Source organism: Sparus aurata, chromosome 22, assembly GCF_900880675.1.
Source record: "Sparus aurata chromosome 22, fSpaAur1.1, whole genome shotgun sequence".
NCBI lineage: Eukaryota > Metazoa > Chordata > Actinopteri > Spariformes > Sparidae > Sparus > Sparus aurata.
The window spans coordinates 30628113-30654407 of NC_044208.1; the positions used below are offsets into that span (position 1 = coordinate 30628113).

General features: G+C 43.1%; 2 protein-coding genes across 2 annotated transcripts in view; both read right to left on the reverse strand.

Annotated features, from left to right (window-relative positions):
- LOC115574530 (arf-GAP with SH3 domain, ANK repeat and PH domain-containing protein 2-like) overlaps positions 1-2309 on the reverse strand; it is a 13955-nt gene extending 11646 nt beyond the window's left edge. The window contains exon 1 of the mRNA XM_030406119.1: positions 1878-2309. Within this exon, the coding sequence (XP_030261979.1) occupies positions 1878-2003 (126 nt within the window). The 5' untranslated portion in view covers positions 2004-2309. The remainder of the gene's footprint in view (positions 1-1877) is intronic.
- Positions 2310-5432: 3123 nt separating this feature from the next.
- LOC115574091 (protein NLRC3-like) lies at positions 5433-26295 on the reverse strand. The gene is made up of 8 exons (XM_030405334.1): positions 26227-26295; positions 23051-23192; positions 14990-15266; positions 12513-14313; positions 12240-12413; positions 11758-11931; positions 7778-7824; positions 5433-7355 (listed from the first exon to the last, which is right to left on the reverse strand). The coding sequence occupies exons 3-8, from the start codon at positions 15255-15257 to the stop codon at positions 6811-6813; spliced, it is 3009 nt and encodes a 1002-aa protein (XP_030261194.1). The 5' UTR covers positions 15258-15266; positions 23051-23192; positions 26227-26295; the 3' UTR covers positions 5433-6810.

Below are 26295 nucleotides of genomic sequence, written 5' to 3' on the forward strand. Positions count from 1 at the left end.
ACAGTACCAACAGTACACAGTACCAGCCATACTACACAGTACCAGCAGTACTACACAGTACCAGCAGTACTACACAGTACCAGCAGTACACAGTACCAGCAGTACTACACAGTACCAGCAGTACTACACAGTACCAGCAGTACACAGTACCAGCAGTACTACACAGTACCAGCCGTACTACACAGTACCAGCAGTACACAGTACCAGCAGTACTACTCAGTACCAGCAGTACTACACAGTACCAGCAGTACACAGTACCAGCCGTACTACACAGTACCAGCAGTACACAGTACCAGCAGTACTACACAGTACCAGCCGTACTACACAGTACCAGCAGTACACAGTACCAGCCGTACTACACAGTACCAGCCGTACTACACAGTACCAGCAGTACTACACAGTACCAACAGTACACAGTACCAACAGTACACAGTACCAGCAGTACTACACAGTACCAACAGTACACAGTACCAGCAGTACTACACAGTACCAACAGTACACAGTACCAACAGTACACAGTACCAGCAGTACACAGTACCAGCAGTACTACACAGTACCAGCAGTACACAGTACCAACAGTACACAGTACCAACAGTACACAGTACCAGCAGTACTACACAGTACCAACAGTACTACACAGTACCAGCAGTACTACACAGTACCAGCAGTACTACACAGTACCAACAGTACACAGTACCAACAGTACACAGTACCAGCAGTACTACACAGTACCAACAGTACACAGTACCAGCAGTACACAGTACCAGCAGTACTACACAGTACCAGCAGTACACAGTACCAGCAGTACTACACAGTACCAGCAGTACTACACAGTACCAACAGTACACAGTACCAACAGTACTACACAGTACCAACAGTACACAGTACCAGCAGTACTACACAGTACCAGCAGTACTACACAGTACCAACAGTACACAGTACCAACAGTACACAGTACCAGCAGTACTACACAGTACCAACAGTACACAGTACCAGCCATACTACACAGTACCAGCAGTACTACACAGTACCAACAGTACACAGTACCAGCAGTACTACACAGTACCAACAGTACACAGTACCAGCCATACTACACAGTACCAGCAGTACTACACAGTACCAACAGTACACAGTACCAGCAGTACTACACAGTACCAGCAGTACTACACAGTACCAACAGTACTACACAGTACCAGCAGTACACAGTACCAGCAGTACACAGTACCAGTACTCTTCTGCCTCAGTCAGTCCCGTCTGTGAGTGAAACTGGACTGTGCAGCTCCTCAGCAGGCGACCTTTGACCTGCTGCTGGTTCCTGGTATCAGTCCGGTTCCTGAACATGCAGCATCATCACTGTGTTGTGAAACAGCAGCAGCAGCAGCTCTGAACTCTTTCAACACGTTTCACTGTTTCACCAGGAGGAAGTTCTGCTCTCTGTTCCTCTTTCCTCTCACTAACAGCTCCAAGTGTGAAGAGCTGACACACACTTAGACTCCAGCCAGCACACTGAGACCAGAACCTCAACAGACTGAGACCAGAACCTCAACAGACTGAGATCAGAACACACTGAACATAAACATCAGCTTCATCTTGTGTTGTTCAATTTTAAATAACACAAGATGTGTGATACTAATAATTAAACACAAACAACCATACAGTTAGAGTGTGTGTGTGAGTCTGTGTGTGTGTGTGTGTGAGTCTGTGTGTGTGTGTGTGTGTGTGTGTGTGCCTGTGTGTGAGTCTGTGTGTGTGTGTGCCTCTGTGTGTGTGTGTGTGTGCCTCTGTGTCTGTGTGTGTGCCTCTGTGTGTGTGTGTGTGTGTGTGTGTGTGTGTCTCTGTGTGTGTGTGTGTGTGTGTGTGTGTGTGTGTGTGTGTACCTCCTCCAGAGCTGCCACCGTGTTCCTGCAGTGCGGCATCCGGGTGGTGAAGTTGGAGGTCGTTGGCGCTTTGTAGTCTTCATTTGTCTCCTCGACGAACTCCGTCACGTTGATGAGCTCCGGCATGTTGAGCTCCGAACGCAGCGGCCGTCCTCACACACAGAAACCCGAGTAACGCGCACCGAGCGGCCGCAGGTACAGCGGCCACACCTGGACTGACGTCAGGCGTCACAAAGAGCCTCCAGAGATCGTCTCCTGCGCGCGGCTCGGGCTGCTGCTCATCGCTCAAGTGTCGGATCAGATCTGCGTTGAACTCCCGCACAAGTTCTCTTCTTTTACTCCATTATTCGTCCCGCACAGCTGAGGCCCGGAGCGCGTGCCCAGTCCCGTCACATTCCTCCGTCCTCGCGCTGCTGACTCCACCTGGGCAGGGCGGGGACACAGAGAGGCGGAGCGGACAGAGCTCTCACTCCGCTGTGGTTTCCAGGGACCACAAACACAAGTACAGGAAGTGTCTGTCTTTCAAAATTAAACACCCGCCAACCGTGTTCCTCAGCGGTGCTGCAGAGTAACTAAGTACTTTTACACGATTACTGCAATCAAGTACAACTTCAAGGCACTTGTACTGAGTTATGGAAGAGGTATACAAACATACAGTGGCCCTCTGAGTGTGATGTAACTAAGTATATTTACTCAAGTAAAAGTATATAAGTTTGACTTTAAAAAGTTATAAGCAATCAATATACAGTTTGGCTTTATTATATTATTGAGTCATTATTATTCTAAGTGAGTACATTTACTCAAGTACTGCACTTCTACAAGTTTGAGCTCCTGGAAGTGTTCAGAATTTAAAATTCTATGAAAGAAATCCATGTTATGCTCAGTAGCAGTGAGTTGGATCAGATCTCGAGTGGTGGGATAATGAAGCATGTGATGTACAGGAGGTTTGGTGGGTCCATCTATGTTCTGACCCTCAGCTGTAGTCACAAGACGTTGATAGCCTAGTAATCAAAAGAACAGATGTAGAGACAGAAGGAGGAGCTTGGAGTAAAGCTGCTGCTCCTTCCCCTCGAAAGGATCAGTTGAGGTGGTCCGGGAATTTGATCAGGATGCCTCCTGGGAGCCAAATGGGACAGAACCAGAACCTGCTGGAGGGATTATAATGACGTCTTGAATACCCTACTGAGTCTGCTGCTTTTGTGACCTGACCCTGAATAAGCGAAGACAAAGAGTGGATAGTATTAGCTTAATATCTTAAGATACCAATTATATTTTCTTAATGCTAAGATAATGTTTTTGTGCTTTTAAATGCTGAATTTCTATTTTTCTTTATGCTAAACATAATTTTTGTGTTGTTTTTTTAATGTTACTTTTGTTTAAGTTATTAGTGTAGAACACACACATGCACAACAATTTTGTCCAGCTGCTCGGTCCAAAACGTGGCTACTACAGAGGGTGGGTAGCACAGTGCATCATATTCTGTAAAATCTTCATATGACTGTAAAGTGACTGTCAGTGTCACAGATGTGACTGATCACAGGTGCAGTTACACTACCTGTCCACCAGGTGCTGCTAACTAACATGTAATGAGCTTCAGGTCAGAAATCTGTAACAGAGCAGCAGGTTGATCACATTCAGACTTACTGATAAGATGTGATGTGAGTTTGACATGTATTTATGTATAACTGAAGTATTCTGGATGACTTGTAGAGAACTGGAGTGAAACTGTAGAGAACCTCTGCACCACCATGGAAGAGACTCAATAAGGTTTCTGAGCAGCAGCAGCTTGTAAAAGTTTAAATAGTAAATACAGTCAGCAGATACAACCAAGCTGTCAAATAACCAAAACATCACATGACGATAAATAAGAAGAGAAGAAAGAGAAAACTGTGTCATATCTAAATATGTGCTGCCGTCACAAACAGACCATCATCAGACTGAACGAGTCGGATCAAAGTCAAAGTTCCATCAGACTCTTTAAATACAAAGTCCAGCTCACATGAGACGCTGGATTCTGCTGATCCTGGAGCAGCTTCATTAAAGACATGACAGGACCTGAGTCCTCTGGCTAATACATGTAGCCTGGTGTACGACAGGGAGGTCAAAGGTCACGTCTGGGTGAGTTTCACTGTGTTCTTAAGGTATCTGGATGGCAACACATTCTGATTCTACTCAGTCTAGATTCAGCGATGACTAATTGGTTTTCCTTTTGTGAGTGAAGGTCCAGGAATTGGTTTCCAACTGTGAGTGGGTCAAAGGTTAGCAGACCATAAAGTATCAAACTGAGGTTGACCCCCACGCCAAATGGTGGGAGATGCCTAAACGTTTATGTTCCAGTAGAAGGACAGAGTGACCATTTTGGCCGTCTTGGGGGGCAAGACCTAAGAATTGACAGCAACATGGGAGATGAGCAGGGAGACAGGTCCACTCCTCTTTTAGTCTATTAATAATAATTTACCAAAGTGACCAATTAGAAAGGGACTCTAGGCGCGCAGGTGGTCGAGTGGTTAGAGCGCATGCCATATAAAGCAGCCGACCCCGGTTCGATTCCGGCCGGAGGTTCTTTGCTGCATGTCACATCCCCCTCTCTCTCCCATATTTCCTGTCTGCTGCTTAATAAAGGTGTCTATGCCACAAAAAAAATCTTAAGAAAAAAAAGAAAGGGACTCTAAAAACCCCCGCATAGGAAGAGAAGGAAGGGTAGCTACTTGTAGAATGGATATAGGAGTTCAGTTCTCTGCAGAAGGCGAAGCATTTTGGCATTGCTTTTGCCATAGATTTGAGAATACTAGAAACAAGGCCGCCTTCTGGTTTGGACGCTGGCTTGAGATCTGTTTCAATAAAGATTGCTCTATCATTCCACCCAGCCTTGCCACTGCAGAATTCTTTCATCATCAAACTACACGCCGACACCTTTGAGGAGGAGAGCCCAGGAACTTCTACATTCCTCGTGTGCTGTCGTTGTTGTTTCCCCTTTAGTGTGAAATACATTTCACCTACTGTGACACTTGGACATCTTGTTGGGCACAAAATACTTTCATGGACTATGAACAAACCTCATACCAGAGAAATGACATGTATTTGATTCAGTGAAGTGTGAGAACTGACTCCCAGGTAAGTTTATCAAAAAAGATCCAAACTCAAGACACAGAGGCACACAGGTGTGAACAAAGCTAGAATCACAAAGACAAGAACAAAGAAATTAAACTGCAAGCAACAAAAGAGCAGGTGACAAAATATCTACCAAGAGATGAGCAGAGAAGAAAACCAGATAAGAGAGTCCAAGAAAAACTAAAGAGTAATAAAAAGACTAAGAACAAACCAGTAAGCCACGAGGAACAGACACAGGAACACAGATGAACCAACGAGGACTGAAGGAAAAACAGACAAAAACACAGAAACGAAACACAGCTGAGCAGGAAAAAAGACAAAGACAGGAAGTGGAATGTGAAACAAGACAACAAAGGATATAATCTACAAAATAAAAGTTTAATCGTTTTTGTGGAAAGAAGAAAATAATTTTAAGGACAGAAAAAAACATTTTAACAAACTGAATTACTTCATATGTTTTATTATTCCCACTCAACAGAGCAGGATGGTACGGCGCCCCCTGAGGGTCATGACCAGAATGTTTTCAGGACTACTTTTGAGTTACCTCGTCATTTGGATTGTATTCCTCAGACGTATTGCAAGGCAGAATGCAAAGAAAAGAAATTCTCTCCATGACCATCAGGGGCCTCCGTGTGATGTCACATAGCAACAGGACAGCGTAATAAAAATAACTCATTTAGTGTCACATGAACATTTTTAATTCCAAGATATTTATCTGATATGAGGAATAAAATTACAGAGAAAAAATCTAACACAAGAATAAAATATCTTCTGTTCCTTGATTATTGTCAGTAAAACAATAATGTAGTGTTGTAAAAATGATAAAAGCAAAAAGGACACAAAGAGCATTCGATCATTTTCTGCTGATAGAATCAGATCACATATAGCAGTTCATAAAGACCCAGACACTTACATTCTTTATCAATGAAGTGATTATATTGTGTGTGTGCAGCCCAGTCACCAGACTAAAAGATTGGCACTTAACGTTTATCAATACGTGTCATTATATTCACATCACATGTATCTGAACTGAATGTCATGTCAGGAGGTGGAGGGGATGCTGGTGTTGCAGCTCTGTGAAGTCAGAGACAACAGTTCATGTCTGCGTTTCAACGTCTGTGAGCGTGAAAGCGCTGGATATTTTTAACGAGACGTCGGGATATTTTCCAGCTGAGTTTGTGGCGACAGAAACAAAACATGATGTCCTCCCCGACCGTAACCTGACTCTATTTATTGAAGTTCTGTACAGAAGAAGTATCCCGACACACAGAAGCTTCAGTAGAGTACCTGACATGCCTGCCCTCCAGTGGTCTCAGTTTCCTCTGATGGAAAATGAGATGATCTCTTATTTACCTGTTGGCATTTTCCCACTAACAGATGGAGCTGACGGGCTAACAGGCAGGTCAATGAAACAGCACTGTAAATGTTAACATACCAGGCAGCTTCCTCTGGTTTTACACTCAAACTGCTGTTGAATGATTTGGTCTGATCGGTTTGTTTGAAGCATCGGTCAGAGATTTAAAGATGGAGGTCCAGAAATGATGCAGATCAGGACACAACCAAAGTATGTGAATCAGACGAGCTGGACACAATTTATATCTGTCACAATAAAAAGATACATATGAGATCTCAGCAGCCGAGTCATTGAGCTCTGATGACAAAACCAAATGACTCGTTTCATCACAACCACATGAATCCCAAAGTGATAAAGTAGATATAGAAACAAAATGAACTGAAGTGTTTTGTGTCTCACAGAGGACACATTTCAGCAGTCGTCTTCAGTCAATACTGTGTTTGTGTTCACAGGAGGAGACTCTTCCTCCTACACTGAACACAGAGACACTGAGGAGTCATATCTCCAGAACCCAAACCCAGGATAAAGAGGTTGAGTGAATGTGGTGTTGAAGGTGTGGAGGTGGATCAGTGAGTCAGAGGAGACTCTGTAGAAGGACAGAGTGCCAGCAGGACAGTCCACATACACTGCTACTCTGTTAGAGACAGAGGAGGAGGAGGAGGAGTGAGGGAGGACTGTTCTTCTGTCATTGTGACTGACAGAGTAACCATGATCATCAGAGCAGTACAGCCTCCAGGACTGATCGTTCCATCCAAACGCAGAGTCTGCTCTGACTCCTCTCCTGCTGATTCCTTTGTATGTCACTGCTATATCAACCTCTCCTCTCCACTCGACCTCCCAGTAACATCGACCAGTCAGACCAGCTCTACACAGCAGCTGAGACCTGAAGTCAAACCTCTCTGGATGATTAGGATATGGCTGCTTCTCTCTCACATATGTCACCTTCTTGTTGTTGTCAGACAGTTTAAGGTCTTTGTTCACTGTGTTTGTGTCGACTGTGAGTTCACAGAAATCTGATGGAGAGATAAAAGACACAACAAAGCAGCAGGTTATCAACAAATACAACTGTTGGGTTGTTTATTTATGAATGAGTTGATCATCTCTATAAATTAATAGATTGTTTAAATATCAATAGAAGTATCTTCTGCATACAAAGTATCTGTATCTTATTGGATACAAAGATTGTTAACATTGAGGATGTTACATATTGTATGTTGAGCCATCTATTGTCTGTGGCGTTTGAATAAACAAATATCACAATTATTGTTTATATTGATTGTGATAGCCACTTCATCAAACAAAACCCCTAGCTGTGATATTATAACAGTATATCACAGCCTGTCATTAGCTATTGCTTTCATTTTGCAAACATTATTTTAAAGAGGACGTGACTGTGTGCTGTTGTGTTCTCATGTATCAAACTGAATCCACTCACACTTCTTCAGACCAGGTTTCAGTCTCTTTTCTCCACCATGGTCCAGCCTGGAAGAAGAAGCACAGTCAGAGCAGCTTATTAAACTTTATTGATCCCCAGAGGAGAAATTCAGGCATTACATTAGTAAAATAAAGCATACATCTAGTGATGTTGTGGAACTAATAGAGAGACAGCGTTTTCTGTCGTTTGCTCTACAGTGAAGTCGACTCCTTCAAGCAGCTGCTATATATCAGTTTGTATGAAGAAGAACAAACTGAAGTTCCTGTGAACTTGCTGGCTGTTCAGCAAAGCAGCTCGTTCATCTACCTTGTTGGTGATCGACCTCACATCCCCCAAAGTAATCGATGGTAGGAACAGTTTAAACTTCCTGTCTCTCTCAATCCTCTCCCTGATCTTCACACCAGCTCTCTTGCAGTGTCAGGCAAGTTACTTCCAAAAAGTAGTTATTATCATTTGAAAGTAATAAGTTACTTCACAGTATTACTGCCTGTGCAGAGCAATGTGTCTTTGTGTCTCTTCCACCAAAATAACCTCAGACGTGTGACTGTTACTGCACTACAGCCTCAGATGAACCTGGTCTCTGTCGAATATAAAACCTTTGACTATCATTCAAAATGTATTATCATCATTTTCCTTCTGTTCTGAGTTCAGCTTTATCTAGAAAACACCTGAAAAAGACGAATCTGACTGAAATAAATAAATGTGCTGTGTCTGAACAGAGCTGATTGACCTTCTAAACTGACCCTTCTGATCATTCAACCCTTACAGATTTTATTAATGTAAATGATCAGAGAATAAACTCAAATTAGGACTTGATGACTGCTTCAAAGTTAAAGTCTTATTTCTACATCTTTTTCTTCCCATGCCAACAAATCTGTAAAGATTATTCTTCAGTTCTTCTGGTTTCTGTTTAATGAACTGAATGACAGAATTGTGGAGGCTGCCTGCGACCGGGTGGTTCTGAAACACCTATTAATACATAATTTGGGTGGTAACTAAAAACTGGACACAGTAACTGTAATAATAAAACTGTAAATCCTATTAGGAATGCATTATAATCAGTGTTGGGAATAACAGCGTTACTTTTTTCAGTAACGGGTAATCTAACTAATTACTATTTCCATCGTTACAACGCTGTTACCGTTACCGACTATTAAATGTGGCGCGTGACAAACTGAAGCTGATCATTGAAGCTGTTGTCATCCGACTCGGCTCTCAGCCAGCAGAGCTGCAGAGCTGTTTTATTTTATTATCTTTTTTAGCTTGGCGAGGGAGGACAACCGCATAAGTGATGATGATTGGCTCTCTAACGCTGAGTGAGAGTTCTTAAGCCAATCAGTGGCAATGTTCAGTTTACACACAAACCACACACGCACACAGCAGCCTCACACACTCAAACTAGCAGAGGTGAACTGCAGCAATAGCGAGTCCGGAGGGAAAGTTAATGTTTTTTTTGTTTTTTGTTTTTTTTAAGATTTTTTTTGTGGCATAGACACCTTTATTAGCAGTAGACAGAGAGGAAACATGGGAGAGAGAGGGGGAGGTGACATGCAGCAAAGGACCTCCGGCCAGAATCGAACCGGGGTCGGCTGCGTTTTATGGCATGCGCTCTAACCACTCGACCAAGTTAACGTTTTCTAAGTGGAAGTACAGACACGACTTTAATCTCCTTTGTCCACGTCCATTGTAAGCAACTCTGATCTAATGAAGCATCTCTAAAAGGCACACGCTTCTACAAAACTAACACTGGCCAAAACTCTGTTGCTGATGCTGCTGATGATGACAGCAGGCCAGGTGTGGCTAACGTGAGCTCCGCTAACAGCTTCACAAAAACTTGTGACACAGACTGAACTGAATGCAATGATAGACAGGTATGTTGTTGAGAACTTGCTCCTGTTATCAACAGCTGACTCAGACTCCTTCAGAGCCTCATTGGCAAAATATCGGGGAGAGCAGGAGCCGGTCCGCCATGCATAACTACATTTTCTAAATACATGGATGCTGAGTAGCTAAAATGACTGCCGAGCTCAAAAGGGGGAATAATTTAAAGTAACGCAATAGTTACTCTTCCTGGTAACTAGTTACTTTTATAGTGGAGTAATTCCGTTACTAACTAAGTTACTTTTTGGAAGAAGTAACTAGTAACTATAACTAATTACTTTTTTAAAGCAACGTGCCCAACACTGGTTATAATACTCTGGTACTGTTGAAGGAATGGACAATTCATGAGTGAACCAAACTTCATGAATGTATTCAAAATATGCATTGAAAATGTGACCAAATCTGCTGGGTCAAAAATATACAGTAACTTGAACGATCAATTCTTGTGATTATAGAAACTTGTGTAAATCAAATTTTCTTGATTTTCTTTGAGTGATTCTGATTGATAACAGCTGGCGACTTTGATTGCATTGATCTGAAAGAGCACATTATTGATTTGAACAAGTCAGGAAAGTCACCTGAAGCCATTTTAAAGTTACAGGTCCCAAGATCAACTGTACAAACAACTGTTTGTAACTATAAAGTGCATGTCACAGTTGTGTCACTGCCACGGTCAGAAAACACAAACTATCACCTGCTGCTGAGAGAAAACTGCTCTGATGGTCAAGAGTCGACCAAACACTGCCAAAAAACAAGTCTGTAATGAATTAGAAGCTGCTGGAAGACAGATGACAGTGTCCACAGTCAAGTGTGTTTTACATCACCATGAGCTGAGAGGCTTAGAAATAATTCATTTAAACCTCGACTGAAGTTTGCTGCTGATCACATCGACAAGAAAAAAACCCTCTAGAGGAAAACTCTGTGGTCAGAGGTAAGAAACACTGAATTGTTAGATCACAATGACCATCAATATGTTTGGAGGAGATAATGTGATGCCTTTAACCCCAACAACACCAGACCTACTGTCCAGCATGGTGCTGGTAGAGTTCTAGAGTGGGGTGGTTCTGCTGCCAGTGGATCTGCTGCTTTAAAGAAAGTAAATTGAATAATGAAGAAGGAGGATTATCTCCAAGTTCTACAAGACCCAAAACCATCAGCAGAAGATTCCGGTCTGGGGTGCAGTATGTGTTCCAACAGGACAATGACCCAAACACACATGAGAAGTGGTGAAGGAACGGATCAATCAGGCAAATTTTCAGGTTTTGGAATGGCCTTCCCAAAGTTCTGACTTGGAGCTCAATGAAAACATGTGGACTGTTGATGAGGGTTCTCGGTCATCAAGGTAATCCTAAGTGTGATATCGTAGGCAACTGGACTCCTTCTTAATTTCTTTAAAGAAGCTGAAACAAGTCAAGAATCTGAAACAATTCCAGTTGCCTACGATATAGCGCTTACAATTGGCATATAGACTGTACCAGGAAGGCAACAAATTAAGTTGAACTTTCCAGATTCTGTCAAGAGGAGTTGTTAAAAAATCCTCAAGGACGACCAGAAGCTTGTGGATGCTAATCAAAAGCACCTATCTCAGGTGAAAATTGCAGAGAGACATTCAACCAAATGTTAGAATTTGATCACATTTTTAGAAAAACTATAATGAATTCATTTTGAACCAAACTTCATTAATGTTTTTTTGACAAAGCAGTTTTTGTTCCACTCATTCATCACAGAAAATGGGAGCTGTAGAGATCATTGGAACTGAAGACTGCCATGATGAGCATGTTCTTTATGAGTGGATGTAAACTTTTGATCATGACTGTATAACTGTAACATTTTATGTTTGTAATGTGTTACCATCATCAATGCTCTATAGCTGTTGGGACATCACTGCCTCATCTCTTTTGGTATGTGTACAGAATAAATCTTATTCTATAGTAAAGTAACTATATGTATTATTATAGAATATTAGCAATGAACATGAAGATTTTACAACGCTCCCTCTGACTGATTTTACATCTATTTTTTTACTGCTGTCCAACAGTAAGCAGTGTTTCAGTGTTAAGTTTAAGTGTAACAGAGAAACAGTGTGTGAGCTCTGGTACCTTAGAGTTTTCAGTCTCCAGCCAGGATCCTCCCATCCAGCAGTCAGACGCTTCAGACCTGAGCCTCCTGGATGATTGTAGCTCAGGTCCAGCTCTCTCAGATGAGAGGGGTTGGAGCTCAGAGCTGAGGCCAGAGAAGAACAGCCTTCCTCTGTGATCAGGCAGCCGGACAGTCTGGAAATGGAAAGTGGTTTATATCAGTTTAAGAAACTGCAGGAAGATACATCCTGTTCTAAAAAGATGCTGACATACAGACATAAATCCAACAAAGAAACAAAGAATCGTAAATCAACACGTATTAAACTGACTGATTCAGACTATTCACAGTTGTGAGAGTGCAGCTTTCACAATCTTATTGAACAATGGTTCAGACAGTTTTGTGAAAAGAGGAATTTTACAGATGTCAAGTCTCTTCATCAACATCGACCTGAGTTTAGTCAAAATTGAAATGATCGACTGAGAACAATCGGCTGAAATCTGACCTGAGAATTTCCAGTTCACAGTGTGAACTCTTCAGTCCTGATGACAGCAGCTTCACTCCTGAATCCTGCAGGTCGTTGTTACTCAGGTCCAGCTCTCTCAAACTAGAGGACTGGGAGCTGAGAACTGAGGACAGACCTTCACAGCTTCTCTCTGACAGATTACAGTCACTCAGCCTGAAGAAGAATCCGGCAAAAAGAAAAAGTAGAAAGTGTTTAGCTTTGACTTTTAAGTTTGATGACTTTTTGATAATATTTATCCTTGATTCAGCCTACTGAGCTTTGTTGGAGGCTTTGACCACTGGCAGCAGCCTCAGAAGAGCTTCCTCTGAAGCAGAGTATTTCTTCAGGTCAAACATTTTCAGATCTTTTTCTGATGACAGTAAGATGAAGACCAGAGCTGACCACTGAGCAGGAGACAGTTCATGTGTTGAGAGACTTCCTGATCTCACGTACTGTTGGATCTCCTCCACTAAAGAACCATCATTTAGTTCATTCAGACAGTGGAACAGATTGATGCTTCTCTCTGGAGACAAATTCTCACTGATCCTCTTCTTGATGTATTGGACTGTTTCCTGATTGGTCTCTGAGCTACTTCTTGTCTGTGTCAGCAGACCTCGTAGGAGATTCTGATTGGTCTCCAGTGAAAAACCCAGGAGGAATCGGACAAACAAGTCCAGGTGTCCATTTGGACTCTGTAAGGCCTTGTCCACAGCACTCTGGTAGAGATCTGTAGGTTTAGGTTTTATTCTAAGTAGTTTAGACAACCAGGGGGTTTGTTTTCTTTCTTCCAGCAGATTGACGTCAGAGTTGATGAATGTTAGATGGACATGAAGAGCAGCCAGAAACTCCTGAACACTCAGATGGATGAAGCAGAACACCTTGTCCTGGTACAGTCCACTCTCTTCTTTAAAGATCTCTGTGAACAATCCTGAGTACACTGAGGCCTCTCTGATATCGATGCCGCACTCTGTCAGGTCTGATTCATAGAAGATCAGGTTGCCTTTCTGTAACTGCTTAAAAGCCAGTTTTCCCAGAGACTCAATCATCTCCCTGCTCTCTGGTGTCCAGTGTGAATCTCTCTCAGATTTTCCATCATACTTGACGTTCTTCAGTTTGTACAGAACCACCAGGAAGTGGATGTACATCTCAGTCAGAGTCTTGGGCAGCTCTCCTCCTTCTCTGGTTTTAAACATGTCCTCCAGAACTGTAGCAGTGATCCAGCAGAAGACTGGGATGTGGCACATGATGTGGAGGCTTCGTGATGCCTTGATGTGGGAGATGATTCTGCTGGCCTGCTCATCATCTCTGAATCTCTTCCTAAAATACTTCTCCTTCTGTGGATCAGTGAACCCTCTGACCTCTGTCACCATGTCAACACACTCACGAGGGATCTGATTGGCTGCTGCAGGTCGTGTGGTTATCCAGAGGCGAGCAGTGGGAAGCAGTTTCCCCCTGATGAGGTTTGTCAGCAGCACAGCCACTGAGGTGGACTCTGTAATATCAGTCACTGTCTCAGTGTTGTGGAAGTCCAGAGGAAGTCGACACTCATCCAGACCGTCAAAGATAAACATAACCTGGAACCCTTCAAACCTGCAGATTCCTGCTTCTTTGGTTTCAGTGAAGAAGTGATGAACAAGTTCCACCAAGCTGTACTTTTTCTCTTTCAGCACATTCAGCTCTCTGAAAGTGAATGGAAATGTGAACTCTATATCCTGGTTGTCTTTGTCTTCAGCCCAGTCCAGAGTGAACTTCTGTGTTATGACGGTTTTCCCGATGCCAGCCATTCCCTTTGTCATCACTGTTCTGATTGGTTCATCTCTTCCAGGTGAGGCTTTAAAGATGTCTTCTTGTCTGATTGTTGTTTTTGGTCGGTCTGGTTTCCAGGTTGTAGTTTCAATCTGTCTGATCTCATGTTCCATGTTGACTTCTCCCGTTTCTTCCATGATGATATAGATCTCAGTGTAAATCTCATTCAACGGTATTGAACTTCCTGCTTTTGTGATTTTCTCAAAGACATGTTGAAACCTCTTCTTTAGGTTGGTTTTGAGTTTACGCTGGCACTCAGCAAGAATCTCTGAATGAAGAAAAATGATACAACACCACTGAGAAAATGCCAATGTGAATGAGTCATCAAAAACATTTCTAGTTGTAATTTAATTGACCTGAGATTATTGATGAAAGATACAATCTAGATCTTTGCCCCCTCTGTGTGAGCTTCATACATCAATTGAGAAATACCAAAAACAGCATTTCAGATAAAATGATGAGCTGCTGTTTCAGTGTGTTTGAGTTGGAGGACTATCTACGGTGTGCTCTGCTCTGATTGGTTGTTATGTAAACTTTGAGTTAACAGGTTGAGGCAGACATAGAACCTGTATAATGTGTCATTCATGTGTGGTTTTGTTTGCAGCTGGTTTGTGAAACAGCCAGCAGTGGCTGTGCTACTACAGGGATGTTGATCTGTAGTTTCCCTGGTGACAGAATCCATTTTTCTGGGGGAAGTACAGCTGGCAGTGCGCTGCATCGCCACAAGCGCTAGCAGTTAATACAAATCAGCAGCCACAAAAACACAGACGCAACCAGAGAATGTTTGATTTGATTTATTCATCCTGAAATCTCTGTTAGAAGCCCCTCAACACTGCTGTGATTGCATGTTTCACTATGAACTACTGATGAAGTAACAACCAGTCACAGCAGAATGTCCTGTTCCCCCAGTCCATCCATTCTGCAACCTTTGTTTATTGACCTACCTGTTGGCTCCGAGATGTTTGATAATTTCTCCCACAGAACATTCTGATCTATCTCTGTCAAAACCATTCTGGTCACTTTGATGGTGTTTATACAGTAGGTCTGCACCATCTGATCCACTGTTTCCATCCTGTTTGCGTTTTCCAGACGACATTTTGGGATTTTTGGGAAGCCCTTCAGGACTCCCTGAAGGTGCCACTTGAATTTCTCAAAGTCGTCCTCTCCCAAATCCTCTAAAGTTCTGAAGATTTCCTGTTTAAGTGTTGCCATCTACCCTCCCTGTAAAGATACAAACAACAGATTATTTTGAGACACTACAGTTTGTTATTTTATCTGTGTACTATTTAATGAAAGCACACAATAATAAAGTCAGAGGCTGATAAAAGAGTGAAATGTGTCCTGGATGCAGCAAATAATCAATTGAGTCAGTCAAATGAGTCCTGTTTGTGTATATGTGAGGATTAATTACAGACCTGAGGACGTATTTTGAGATATTCTGCTCTTTTATAATCAACAAGGAACAATAAAGGGACTTTAATTCAGCAGATTCAATAATAATAACACCTGTATAAGTCAAAAGCACAAAATGTTCAGACACATCACAGAACATTTGAGATGTCATTCCTCTCACTACGCACAAATATTGAGGGGTGATCCAAACCAGCCTCCTGACAAAACATCTATTTATGACTGCTCCCACACTTTTCATATTTATAACTAAAATAGGTTAAATCTTAAATATGCTGCAATGCCCAAAATGTATTGTTTAATGCTCAAATGTGCCTTTTTGCCAGACATCGTTTGTAACACACAAAAACCTATTTGTTTAAATTTAATGTAGCTCCCCTAAATGTATTTATTCATTTATCTTAAAATCCCTGGAAAGAAGTATTGATACCAAGCGGATTCTCCTTGCAAAATAAATTTACCTTTTTTAATCCCCCCCAAATTTTTTTTATGTCATAATCACAGCATGTCCATAGCCCCAACTAAATTCAATAATTAAAACTAAAGCTCCAAAACTAATCAGGTATCTGAACTTTAGCTGAGCGTTTCTTTTTTGACAGCTCCTGAATTTTCCTGCCTACAGCTGTACAAAAACTTCCAAACTTTTTTACTCATTATATCTATAAAACAGGTTTATTACAGTTTTAATTAAGGCTGTCAGTGTAACACACTCTTTTTGATTAATTTGATACAGAAACAATAACGCATTAAGAAGAATAACGCAGAGTAATTGCACTCCTTGATCAGCAGCTTTTTAGACACAATCCAACCTAATATCCATGTTACGTCACATTCAGAGATCGACACTTCTCCACTCACTCCAAGAATTTTGATGTTATCGTAGAATTTGCCCCGACCACTCCTTTGAAAATGAGTTTGATCCGAAAATGAAAATACAGTAAATCATAAAAGTGTCTCTTTCGTCGTAATTATGCTTTTACATGAAGGTTTAACTTGGGTACATTCACAACAAAAGCCTACACTGTAAACCCGAGTAAGTTACCAGAACTCAAAAGAATTGAGGCAATCGATTGCCTCAATTTTTTTTAAGTTAATGAACTCAAAAGTCAAAATTTTCCAGAACTTAAAGGTTGTATGACTTGCTACTTGTACCTTTTGATAACAGTTAAATTAAAGTGCTGATTTAGCTTAACTCAATTATTTTCAGTTAGTATGACTTAAAGTTTCCAGTTTTCAAAACCACTGGAATAAGTTCACGGAACTTTTAAAAAATAGGTACACAACCACACCATTTTATGTTAACCAAACTCAATGTTTATTAGTTTGTGTTGTCATTGTTTTAAGTACACATTAGTCAGATATGTTGAGTTTGTTTACCTAAAAACATGTGATTCAAAACTTAACATTTTTGAGGCAATTGATTGCCTCAATTACATTGACTTTAACAAACTTAATATCTCTCTCATATAACTCAAATGTATCTGATTCTAGCCTTCCAAATGTGTTCCTGGTCACTTAAGGCCCTAGGATATAGATAATTTCACAAATTTATGTTATTGACCAAACAACTAATCAGATAGTCAGGAAAATAATTGGAGTAATCAAAGACAATAATATCCATCCATCCATCCATTTTCGTCCGCTTATCCGGGGCCGGGTCGCGGGGGCAGCTGCCTGAGCAGGGACACCCAGACTTCCCTCTCCCCGGACACTGCCTCCAGCTCTTCCGGGAGGATCCCAAGGCGTTCCCAGGCCAGCTGGGTGACATAGTCACACCAGCGTGTCCTGGGTCTTCCTCGGGGTCTCCTCCCGGCGGGACATGCCAGAAACACCTCCCGAGGGAGGCGTCCCGGGGGCATCCGAAACAGATGCCCGAGCCACCTCAGCTGGCTCCTCTCGATGTGGAGGAGCAGCGGCTCTACTCCGAGCTCCTCCCGGGTGAGAGAGCTCTTCACCCTATCTCTAAGGGAGCGCCCTGCCACCCTGCGGAGGAAGCTCATTTCGGCCGCTTGTATCCGGGATCTTATTCTTTCGGTCATGACCCAAAGTTCATGGCCATAAGTGAGGGTCGGAACGTAGATTGACTGGTAAATCGAGAGCTTCGCCTTTCGGCTCAGCTCTCTCTTCACCACGACAGACCGATACAACGACCGCATTACTGCGGCCACTGCACCGATCCGCCTGTCAATCTCACGCTCCATCCTTCCCTCACTCGTGAACAAGACCCCGAGATACTTAAACTCTCCACTTGAGGCAGGAACTCTCCTCCCACCTGGAGGGAGCAAGCCACCTTTTTCCGGTCGAGAACCATGGCCTCAGATTTGGAGGTGCTGATTCTCATCCCAGCCGCTTCACACTCGGCTGCAAACCGCCCCAGGACATGCTGGAGGTCCTGGCTCGAAGGAGCCAACAAGACCACATCATCCGCGAAAAGCAGAGATGAGATCCAGTGGCTCCCGAACCAGATCCCCTCCGGCCCGTGGCTGCGCCTAGAAATTCTGTCCATAAAAATAATGAACAGAACCGGTGACAAAGGGCAGCCCTGCCGGAGTCCAACATGCACTGGGAACAGGTCTGACTTACTGCCGGCAATGCGAACCAAGCTCCTGCTCCGGTCGTACAGGGACCGTACAGCCCTTAACAGAGGGCCTCCGACCCCGTACTCCCGGAGCAGCTCCCACAGAATGCCACGAGGGACACGGTCGAATGCCTTCTCCAAGTCCACAAAACACATGTGGACTGGTTGGGCAAACTCCCATGAACCCTCGAGCACCCTGCGGAGGGTATAAAGCTGGTCCAGTGTTCCACGGCCAGGACGAAAACCGCATTGTTCCTCCTGAATCCGAGGTTCGACTATCGGCCGAATTCTCCTCTCCAGTACCCTTGAATAGACTTTCCCAGGGAGGCTGAGGAGTGTGATCCCCCGATAGTTGGAACACACCCTCCGGTCCCCCTTTTTAAATAGGGGGACCACCACCCCGGTCTGCCAGTCCAGAGGCACTGTCCCCGACTGCCACGCGATGCTGCAGAGACGTGTCAACCAAGACAGCCCCACATCATCCAGAGACTTGAGGTACTCAGGGCGGATCTCATCCACCCCCGGGGCTTTGCCACTGAGGAGCTTCCGGACTACCTCAGTGACTTCGGCTTGGGTGATGGATGGGTCAACCTCTGAGTCCCCAGCCTCTGCTTCCTCTATGGAAGGCGTGTCAGTGGGATTGAGGAGATCCTCGAAGTATTCCTTCCACCGCCCGACGATGTCCCCAGTCGAGGTCAACAGCTCCCCACCCCCACTGTAAACAGTGTTGGTGGAGGACTGCTTCCCCCTCCTGAGGCGCCGGATTGTTTGCCAGAATTTCTTCGAGGCCGACCGGTAGTCCTCCTCCATGGCCTCCCCGAAATCTTCCCAGACCCGAGTTTTTGCTTCCGAGACTGCCCGTGCTGCCGCACGCTTGGCCTGCCGGTACCCGTCAGCTGCCTCAGGAGTCCCCCGGGCCAGCCAGGCTCGGTAGGACTCCTTCTTCAGCTTGACAGCAACCCTTACTTCCGGTGTCCACCACCGGGTTCGGGGATTGCCGCCGCGACAGGCACCGGAGACCTTACGGCCACAGCTCCGGACAGCCGCGACGTGTTCCCAGACGTTCCCAGCAGACCCTCACGATACGTTTGGGTCTGCCAGGTCTGTCCGGCTTCCTCCCCTGCCAGCGGATCCAACTCACCACCAGGTGGTGATCAGTTGACAGCTCAGCCCCTCTCTTCACCCGAGTGTCCAAGACATACGGCCGGAGGTCAGATGACACGACCACAAAGTCGATCATTGATCTCCGGCCTAGGGTGTCCTGGTGCCACGTGCACATATGGACACCCTTATGCTTGAACATGGTGTTCGTTATGGACAAACCGTGACTAGCACAGAAGTCCAGTAACAAAACACCACTCGGGTTCAGATCGGGGAGGCCGTTCCTCCCAATCACACCCCTCCAGGTAACACTGTCGTCGCCCACGTGGGCGTTGAAGTCCCCCAGGAGAACGACGGAGTCCCCGGTTGGAGCACTCTCCAGTACCCCTCCCAGGGACTCCAAGAAGGCCGGGTACTCTGCACCACTGTTCGGCCCATAAGCCGAGACAACGGTGAGAGTCCTATCCCTGACCCGAAGGCGCAGGGAAACGACCCTCTCGTTCACCGGGGAGAACTCCAACACATGGTGGCTGAGCTGGGGGGCTATAAGCAAGCCCACACCAGCTCGCCGCCTCTCACCGCGGGCAACTCCAGAGTAGAAGAGAGTCCAGCCTCTCTCAAGGAGTTGGGTTCCAGAGCCCAGACTGTGCGTGGAGGTGAGCCCGACTATTTCTAGCCGGTACCGCTCAACCTCCCGCACCAGCTCAGGCTCTTTCCCCCCCAGCGAGGTGACATTCCATGTCCCCATGGCTAGAGTCACCATCCGGGGATTGGGCCGCCGGGGCCCACGACTGCCACCCATATCCCACTGCACCGGCCCCTTCTGAACCCTCCCGCGAGTGGTGAGCCCACGGGAGGGCGGACCCACGTTGCTCGTTCGGGCTGCGCCCGGCCGGGTCCCGTGGGCCCGTTTGCCCACGGGACCCGGCCACCAGGCGCTCGCCTGCGAGCCCCAACCCCAGGCCTGGCTCCAGGGTGGGGCCCCGGTGACGCCGATCCGGGCGACATGCACATCCTTGCTGTTCTTACTGTCATTGGGGGCGAGTGAGTTTTGGTTGGGTCAGCACGTGTACACCGGGACTTGTCTCCATGCTAACGACACACATACAGCTGGGTCACTCACCGCTGCGATCGCAACTTTTAACTTTCACTTTCGTTTTCGGAGCAGTTCGCGTATTCACTTTTCGCCGGTGGTAAGAGTTGAAATGGCGTTTTCCAAGTAAACTGCTATAACAAAGTGGACAATGAGAATCAGCCACTCATAGAAGTAGGAACTTTGCATTCATTCATCCTCCAACCAGGACAAAACCCACGGATCTGACAGTGCTGCAATAACACACACTTACGTTGTTTAACAGGTATTATATTAGCAAGTCTCATCATGTATTTTCACAGGAAGTGTAACGGACGGGGAGTTTCTCCCGGCAAACACCCTTTTACTCACGGTGCCAAAATTTTTATCATCCTTGTTACAACTCAACACCATTTAATCACAGAACAAATGACGTGAATTAACCCACAACCATCTTACATATCATCTTATTCACAAACACATTCATGAACCATAATTACACCAACACCAACAGAATACCCAAGAGTCATTGCGCCACAGTCCACAAGGGGCGTTACAATATGCCAAGAGAAGCTGTGATGAAGATTTCCAATTTGAAACGGCATTATGAGACGAAGCATAGGAATTTTGAAGAGACATTTCCTCAAAATTCAGAGATGAGCACAACACAAATAAATGCACTGAAATCGTCATATCAAGCTGCAAGCAGGATGCTTGTCACATCTATGTCACAATGAAATAAAATAATGCATGACTGAAGTGATGGACACAATGTTTGAAGGCAAACAAAAAGAGTAAATATTCAACTATGTATTTTAATTTATGTTAAAATGGAAATTACTATTTATTTTAGTTCGTATTTTGTTGTTTAGAATGAAAAGGACATTTTGTTTTGAATATTACAGTATTATTGCATGTGGCCTGACCGACCTCAACACATGGACCTTTGAGTCCTTGAAAAAAATCTTTGTGGCCCTTTAAGATTTGTATTTGAGTACCCCTGCTCTAGATCATCAGACTCGTCCTGAATGGGTGAAAAAGAGACACTAATCACAAACTAACACATGGAACAGAACAGATGACATATCATTTATCTTTATCACATCTCCAGTTATATCTTCCTCAACTCTTAAGTCTTAACTTCTTGAAACTGAAAGAGAGAGATGCAATGATGGGAAATACATTCATCACATATCAAAATATACTGTTTGTGAGCTTGGATCCTCTGAGAGATCAGGATGTAACCTAGGTTAGCTAATGTAAGCTCGCTAGTTCTAGCAGCTGACCATTACCTTTGTTGTTATTGGTTAGCTAGTTAGCACCATGGTGGCCAGCGGAGTTTTGCCTCTGCTGTAAGCTTAGTTTATTACAATCCATGGCGTTAAATAAGTAAAAGTGAATAAATATTCAACTTCAAAACTTACAGTAAGTCCTGACTGCTGCCGCATAGGTTGAACTTTCTGCCTTCTGTTGCTTCCAGCCGCCAACCATCTCTGCAGTTAAAACTTTTCTTCTTCTGTGTTTTTTTCAAAGTGCGGTAAGGAATCAGTGTAGTATGCATATTAGCGCCGCCTTCTGCTTTGGAGGGTGAATCAGAGATTAACTCGAAATAAAACATTATCCCTGCAGCTGCTCAACACTTACTAAAAATAAAAAAACATATAGGCTAGAGTAATCTGATGCTTAAATAAAATACATTTTGTCCTCCACTAATGTCAAATGCATTGTAGACCATTGTTGTCCCAATCTATTTTTGATGATTTTATTTATTTGGAGAAGCACTTTGAGATTTTATTGTATTTTAGCATGTGCTATATAAATTAAGTTTATTTTTAAATCATCCCTATTTAAAACCATAGAAATAACAGGAATGTATCATTCTTAGCATGTAATAACTTAATTCTATTAGGCTGCGCTGAAGTGATGTTTTTAAGTTGTGCTTACTTAAATACAAAATAGTTCCATTTAATAAAAAATTATTAGTCAAAATCACTCAAAAAGGAACAACATGTTACACCATCTTGACATAATTAAGTAAGTAGAAGTTTTTCTAAAACTTTGAGTAGACAGTACTTAATCTATTTAATTACTTTGAACATTCGGGTTTACAGTGCATTTCTCCTGTGCAGTGAAACAGTGATACAGCCACCCCACACACACACACTGCTATTACTGATTGACTGTCTATGCATTATTATACAACTTAACTATATAACTTTGCTGCTCATTTTTTTTTACTCTGTGAACTTTTTGTATTCTGTTTAATTATTTTTATTGTTTATTTTAGTATCCGTAAAATTTCTTCATCTACTGTGCACTTTACTTTATTTACTGTCCTTCTCTATCTGTTGTGCACTTTACTGTTTAATTGAGTGTAAGGTATGTCTTGTCTTGTCTCCACCGTGGGATAGTTAGAAACGGAATTGCGATTTCTTTGTATGTCTGGTACATGTAAAGAATTGACAATAAAGCCGACTTTGACTTTGACTTTGATGATGTCCACATTTGTCTGGTAGGATTTTCACCTGCTGAACTCACATCAACAACGACCAGCAGAGGCGCCATTACACAACTAATCAATACAGCACTTCCAATGCCAACAATGTTGAACTTGCAAACAGCAGAATAAATGAGGGCTTTTGGTCAAATGTGCACATATTACATTAAAACACATGTCAGAAATAAAAAGTACAAACAGAATGTTGTCTGTCATTTCTTCTGTCTGTTCCATAAAGCACCAAACTGATACTTTGAAACAAACAATCACCATCACTCATCATTTCTACTGAACAGTCAAACAACACAATGTCAAACATGTCCACATCTGTCTGGATGGATTCTCACCTGCTGAACTCACCTCAGGTCAACTTACAGACACTTTCCAGCTTCACGTTGGAGGAAACACTGGGAGAGAAGCTGCTTGTTTCTTCCTGGTCAGTCCTGATCTGAGGACGCCGTCACATCCTCATAACTTCGGGGTCTGAGTCTAAAAAAACATCAGAGTGATGTCAGAACTGGTCCAACCTGAAGCTGGTTTACTGGAACTATCTAACATTTCTCCAGAAGTTTTATCTGCCTGTTTGACTTGTTTATCTTCTTCAGGAGTTTCACTTCGAGTTGGACAGTGGTGAGGAGATCAGGGCTCAGATGAAAAACACTCTAACTGGTCAGCTGTAAAATAGTTTGTGCACACCTTCAAGGTCGATCACCATCTTACATCGACACATTGCCTGCTCCTTATTTCAGCATTGTTGTACTCCTGTTCCTCTGGGCTTATATGTGTAGTTGTGTAATGCATTACTGGAATTACTTTAGTTTGACTTTGTTCACTTGGGATTACTCTCTGCAAAAATGGGAAGAGCCCACTGAAGCATATCGCAACATCTCTGATTCATTTCTGTGACGTACTGTAAGGTACCATTAAAAACTGCGCTGAAGAAGTGACCTCACTTTTCTTGTAATTAGATATTAGTTATTTTTAAATGGAAAAGCTGCTAACTGCAGCTACTGTGTGGTGAAAGTCACATTACAGTTGGTGAAGAGCACTATGACTTGTTTAAGACTCAGAACTCAAAGTTTAGGACTCGACTGCAACGACTTGACATTAACTTGTGACTTGGTAAACAATGACTCGGTCCCTCCTCTGGTAAAGACTTTGTCTCATCTTGTCCCGTGATGGTCTTCATAACTCGTGAGATTTGGAACTTGATAAGTTGGCAGCACTGTGTGTGCTTTATATATATTCAGTTCATGTTGGATTAGGCTTCACTGAATTAAAGAGGACTGTTGGACCTTGGTGTCTTTCACAGCACCAAACTGTTTTTGTAATTCTCACAATCCTGAATGAGTTTTAGGGTTGATTACAAGCTAAAAGTGAACATCTTTAAATATTTAACGTACCTTTATATACTCAAATTATGATGACAGACAACCCCAAAGATAATTCATGTTTCACTTCATTTGTGTTGTAACAGTGTCATATTGTAGTTGTTTGTATATAAATAACCTAAAAGCAGAAGTTAGAGCAGGAAGAAGGTAAATGTGCTCAGAACTTGAGTCGGTCCAGAAGTGTCCATATAGCCCTTAATCGTCACCTCTGCAGGGCTTCAGTCAGAATCGCGTATTCAACCAGACCATGGTGTGAATTTAATTAACCAAGGCCAAAATTTGGAATAGTGCCCATTTTTTTAAAGAAATATTACAAAAATGATTTATAGCAGGGGACCTCACAAAATTAGAGTTCTGAATACAGTATGTGACACACCAACTCCAACATTTGTTTTTATGATCCAGAAATGTGGAAAGAGCCCCAAAATATGTTTTTAAGAAATCCTGAAACTTGTGATTGCACCTGAAAAACATAGTTCTCATATTTCCAAATGCGATCTGATGCTATCAAAGAGTCAGAGAATAAAGTCTTAATGTTTTCAATATTAAATAAAACTCCAAGGTGGTTGACATTTTGATTTTGGGGCCATAATTAATTTCAACCCTGAACCAGATGAACAAATACTGTAGAAAACACTTAAAGCAGCTGCTCTTTCCATCAGACACTCTGACCTGGATGTTGAAGTTGTTGAAAGCTGAGAGATGGACTGTGGGGGTCAGTGAATGTCTGTGCCGGTGTGTTAGGATGGTTGTATGTTGATCAAAGATGTCCGACCAGTTCTGACATTTCACACTGATGCTCAGATTAAAATCTAAATGTGCTGATTGTGCTGCGCCAAAAGAGTTGAGATCTCTACACACTGGCTGTTTACCACCAGCAAGTAAAAGGACATTATATCTTGTTCTAGCAGTGATAGAGAAATATATGAGCTCTGCTATCAGCGTATTGTATCAATCAGATGTGTGATGATTGTTGTCACGATTACAATGAAATTATAAAAATGAGAGACAGCTACGAAACCGAATGAAGAGAGTAATCAGACAAAAGTAATTTACAAGCTGCAGTGAGGTTAAAGTTTAGAACACAATGAGTCTGCGAAGAAAGAGAGGATCTACAGTCGACCAGTACGTCATCGTGCTACCAGAAGCTGCTGCACGACCTTATAAGGAAGCAATGAAAGTCTCACTCTTAAACAATAGATGGCAGAGAAGCTGAGAGAGTTTTAAAGAACGCAGCAACAGAGGAGACGATGTTCTTCCTCCACTCTGCTACCTCGGATTAACCTACAAGATGGAGTGTGTGAGCAGTCTATCATCGCAGAATGGACTTCAAGAGATTCACAGTTGGATCCAAAGAGAACAGAACACAAGCAGGATTAACCATTTTTACCAACCAAAAGTGGATTATAATTTAAATTCAAATTACTCCCTGTTAAACATACAAATACTTTTCAAATCCACGTCGTTTAACTCAGATAGAAAATCTTCAAAATATTTCTACCTGTAAGTGTACAGTGTTCTGCTGCACAATCAGACGCTGGACACAGCCACGTCATGTTGAACTCAGGTTCATTCCTGTTTGAATCCAGGAATGAGCAACTGTTCAGCTCTCTCAAACTCTCCAAACTCACTTTACAAGCAGAACATCAGACAGAGAAACTCCTGGTCTACCTGCCGACTGATATTAACAACAACTGAGCCACTCTGTGCTCTTAAATCACCATTAAAACTGGCTCATTTTAATTTATGCACGAGCTGCCTTAAACAGAGCTCACAGTGGAGCTCAGTGCAGACTGACGTCAGACCAGGAATTACACAGTATGTTCACTAACAAGCAGCAGAGCGCCATTACTCAACTAATCAATACAGCACTCCCAATGCAACATTGGTGAACCTGCAACCAGCAGAACAAATGAGGGCTTTTGGTCAAATGTGCACATATTACATTAAAACACATGGCAGAAACAAAAAGTACAAACAGAATGTTGTCTGTCATTTCTTCTGTCTGTTCCATAAAGCACCAAGCTGAAACAAACAATCACCATCACTCATCATTTCTACTGAACAGTCAAACAACACAATGTCAAACATGTCCACATCTGTCTGGATGGATTCTCACCTGCTGAACTCACCTCAGGTCAACTTACAGACACTTTCCAGCTTCACGTTGGAGGAACACTGGGAGAAAAGAAGCTGCTTGT

Excerpts from the sequence above, each read along its gene's own strand:
- LOC115574091 (XM_030405334.1), bottom strand. The coding sequence starts at position 15,257 with ATGGCAACACTTAAACAGGAAATCTTCAGAACTTTAGAGGATTTGGGA. Across the intron at positions 12,414-12,512 it reads AAAGCCTCCAACAAAGCTCA|GCTGAGTGACTGTAATCTGT; the intron begins GTAGGCTGAATC and ends ATTCTTCTTCAG. Across the intron at positions 7,825-11,757 it reads TGGAGACTGAAAACTCTAAG|GCTGGACCATGGTGGAGAAA; the intron begins GTACCAGAGCTC and ends TTCTTCTTCCAG.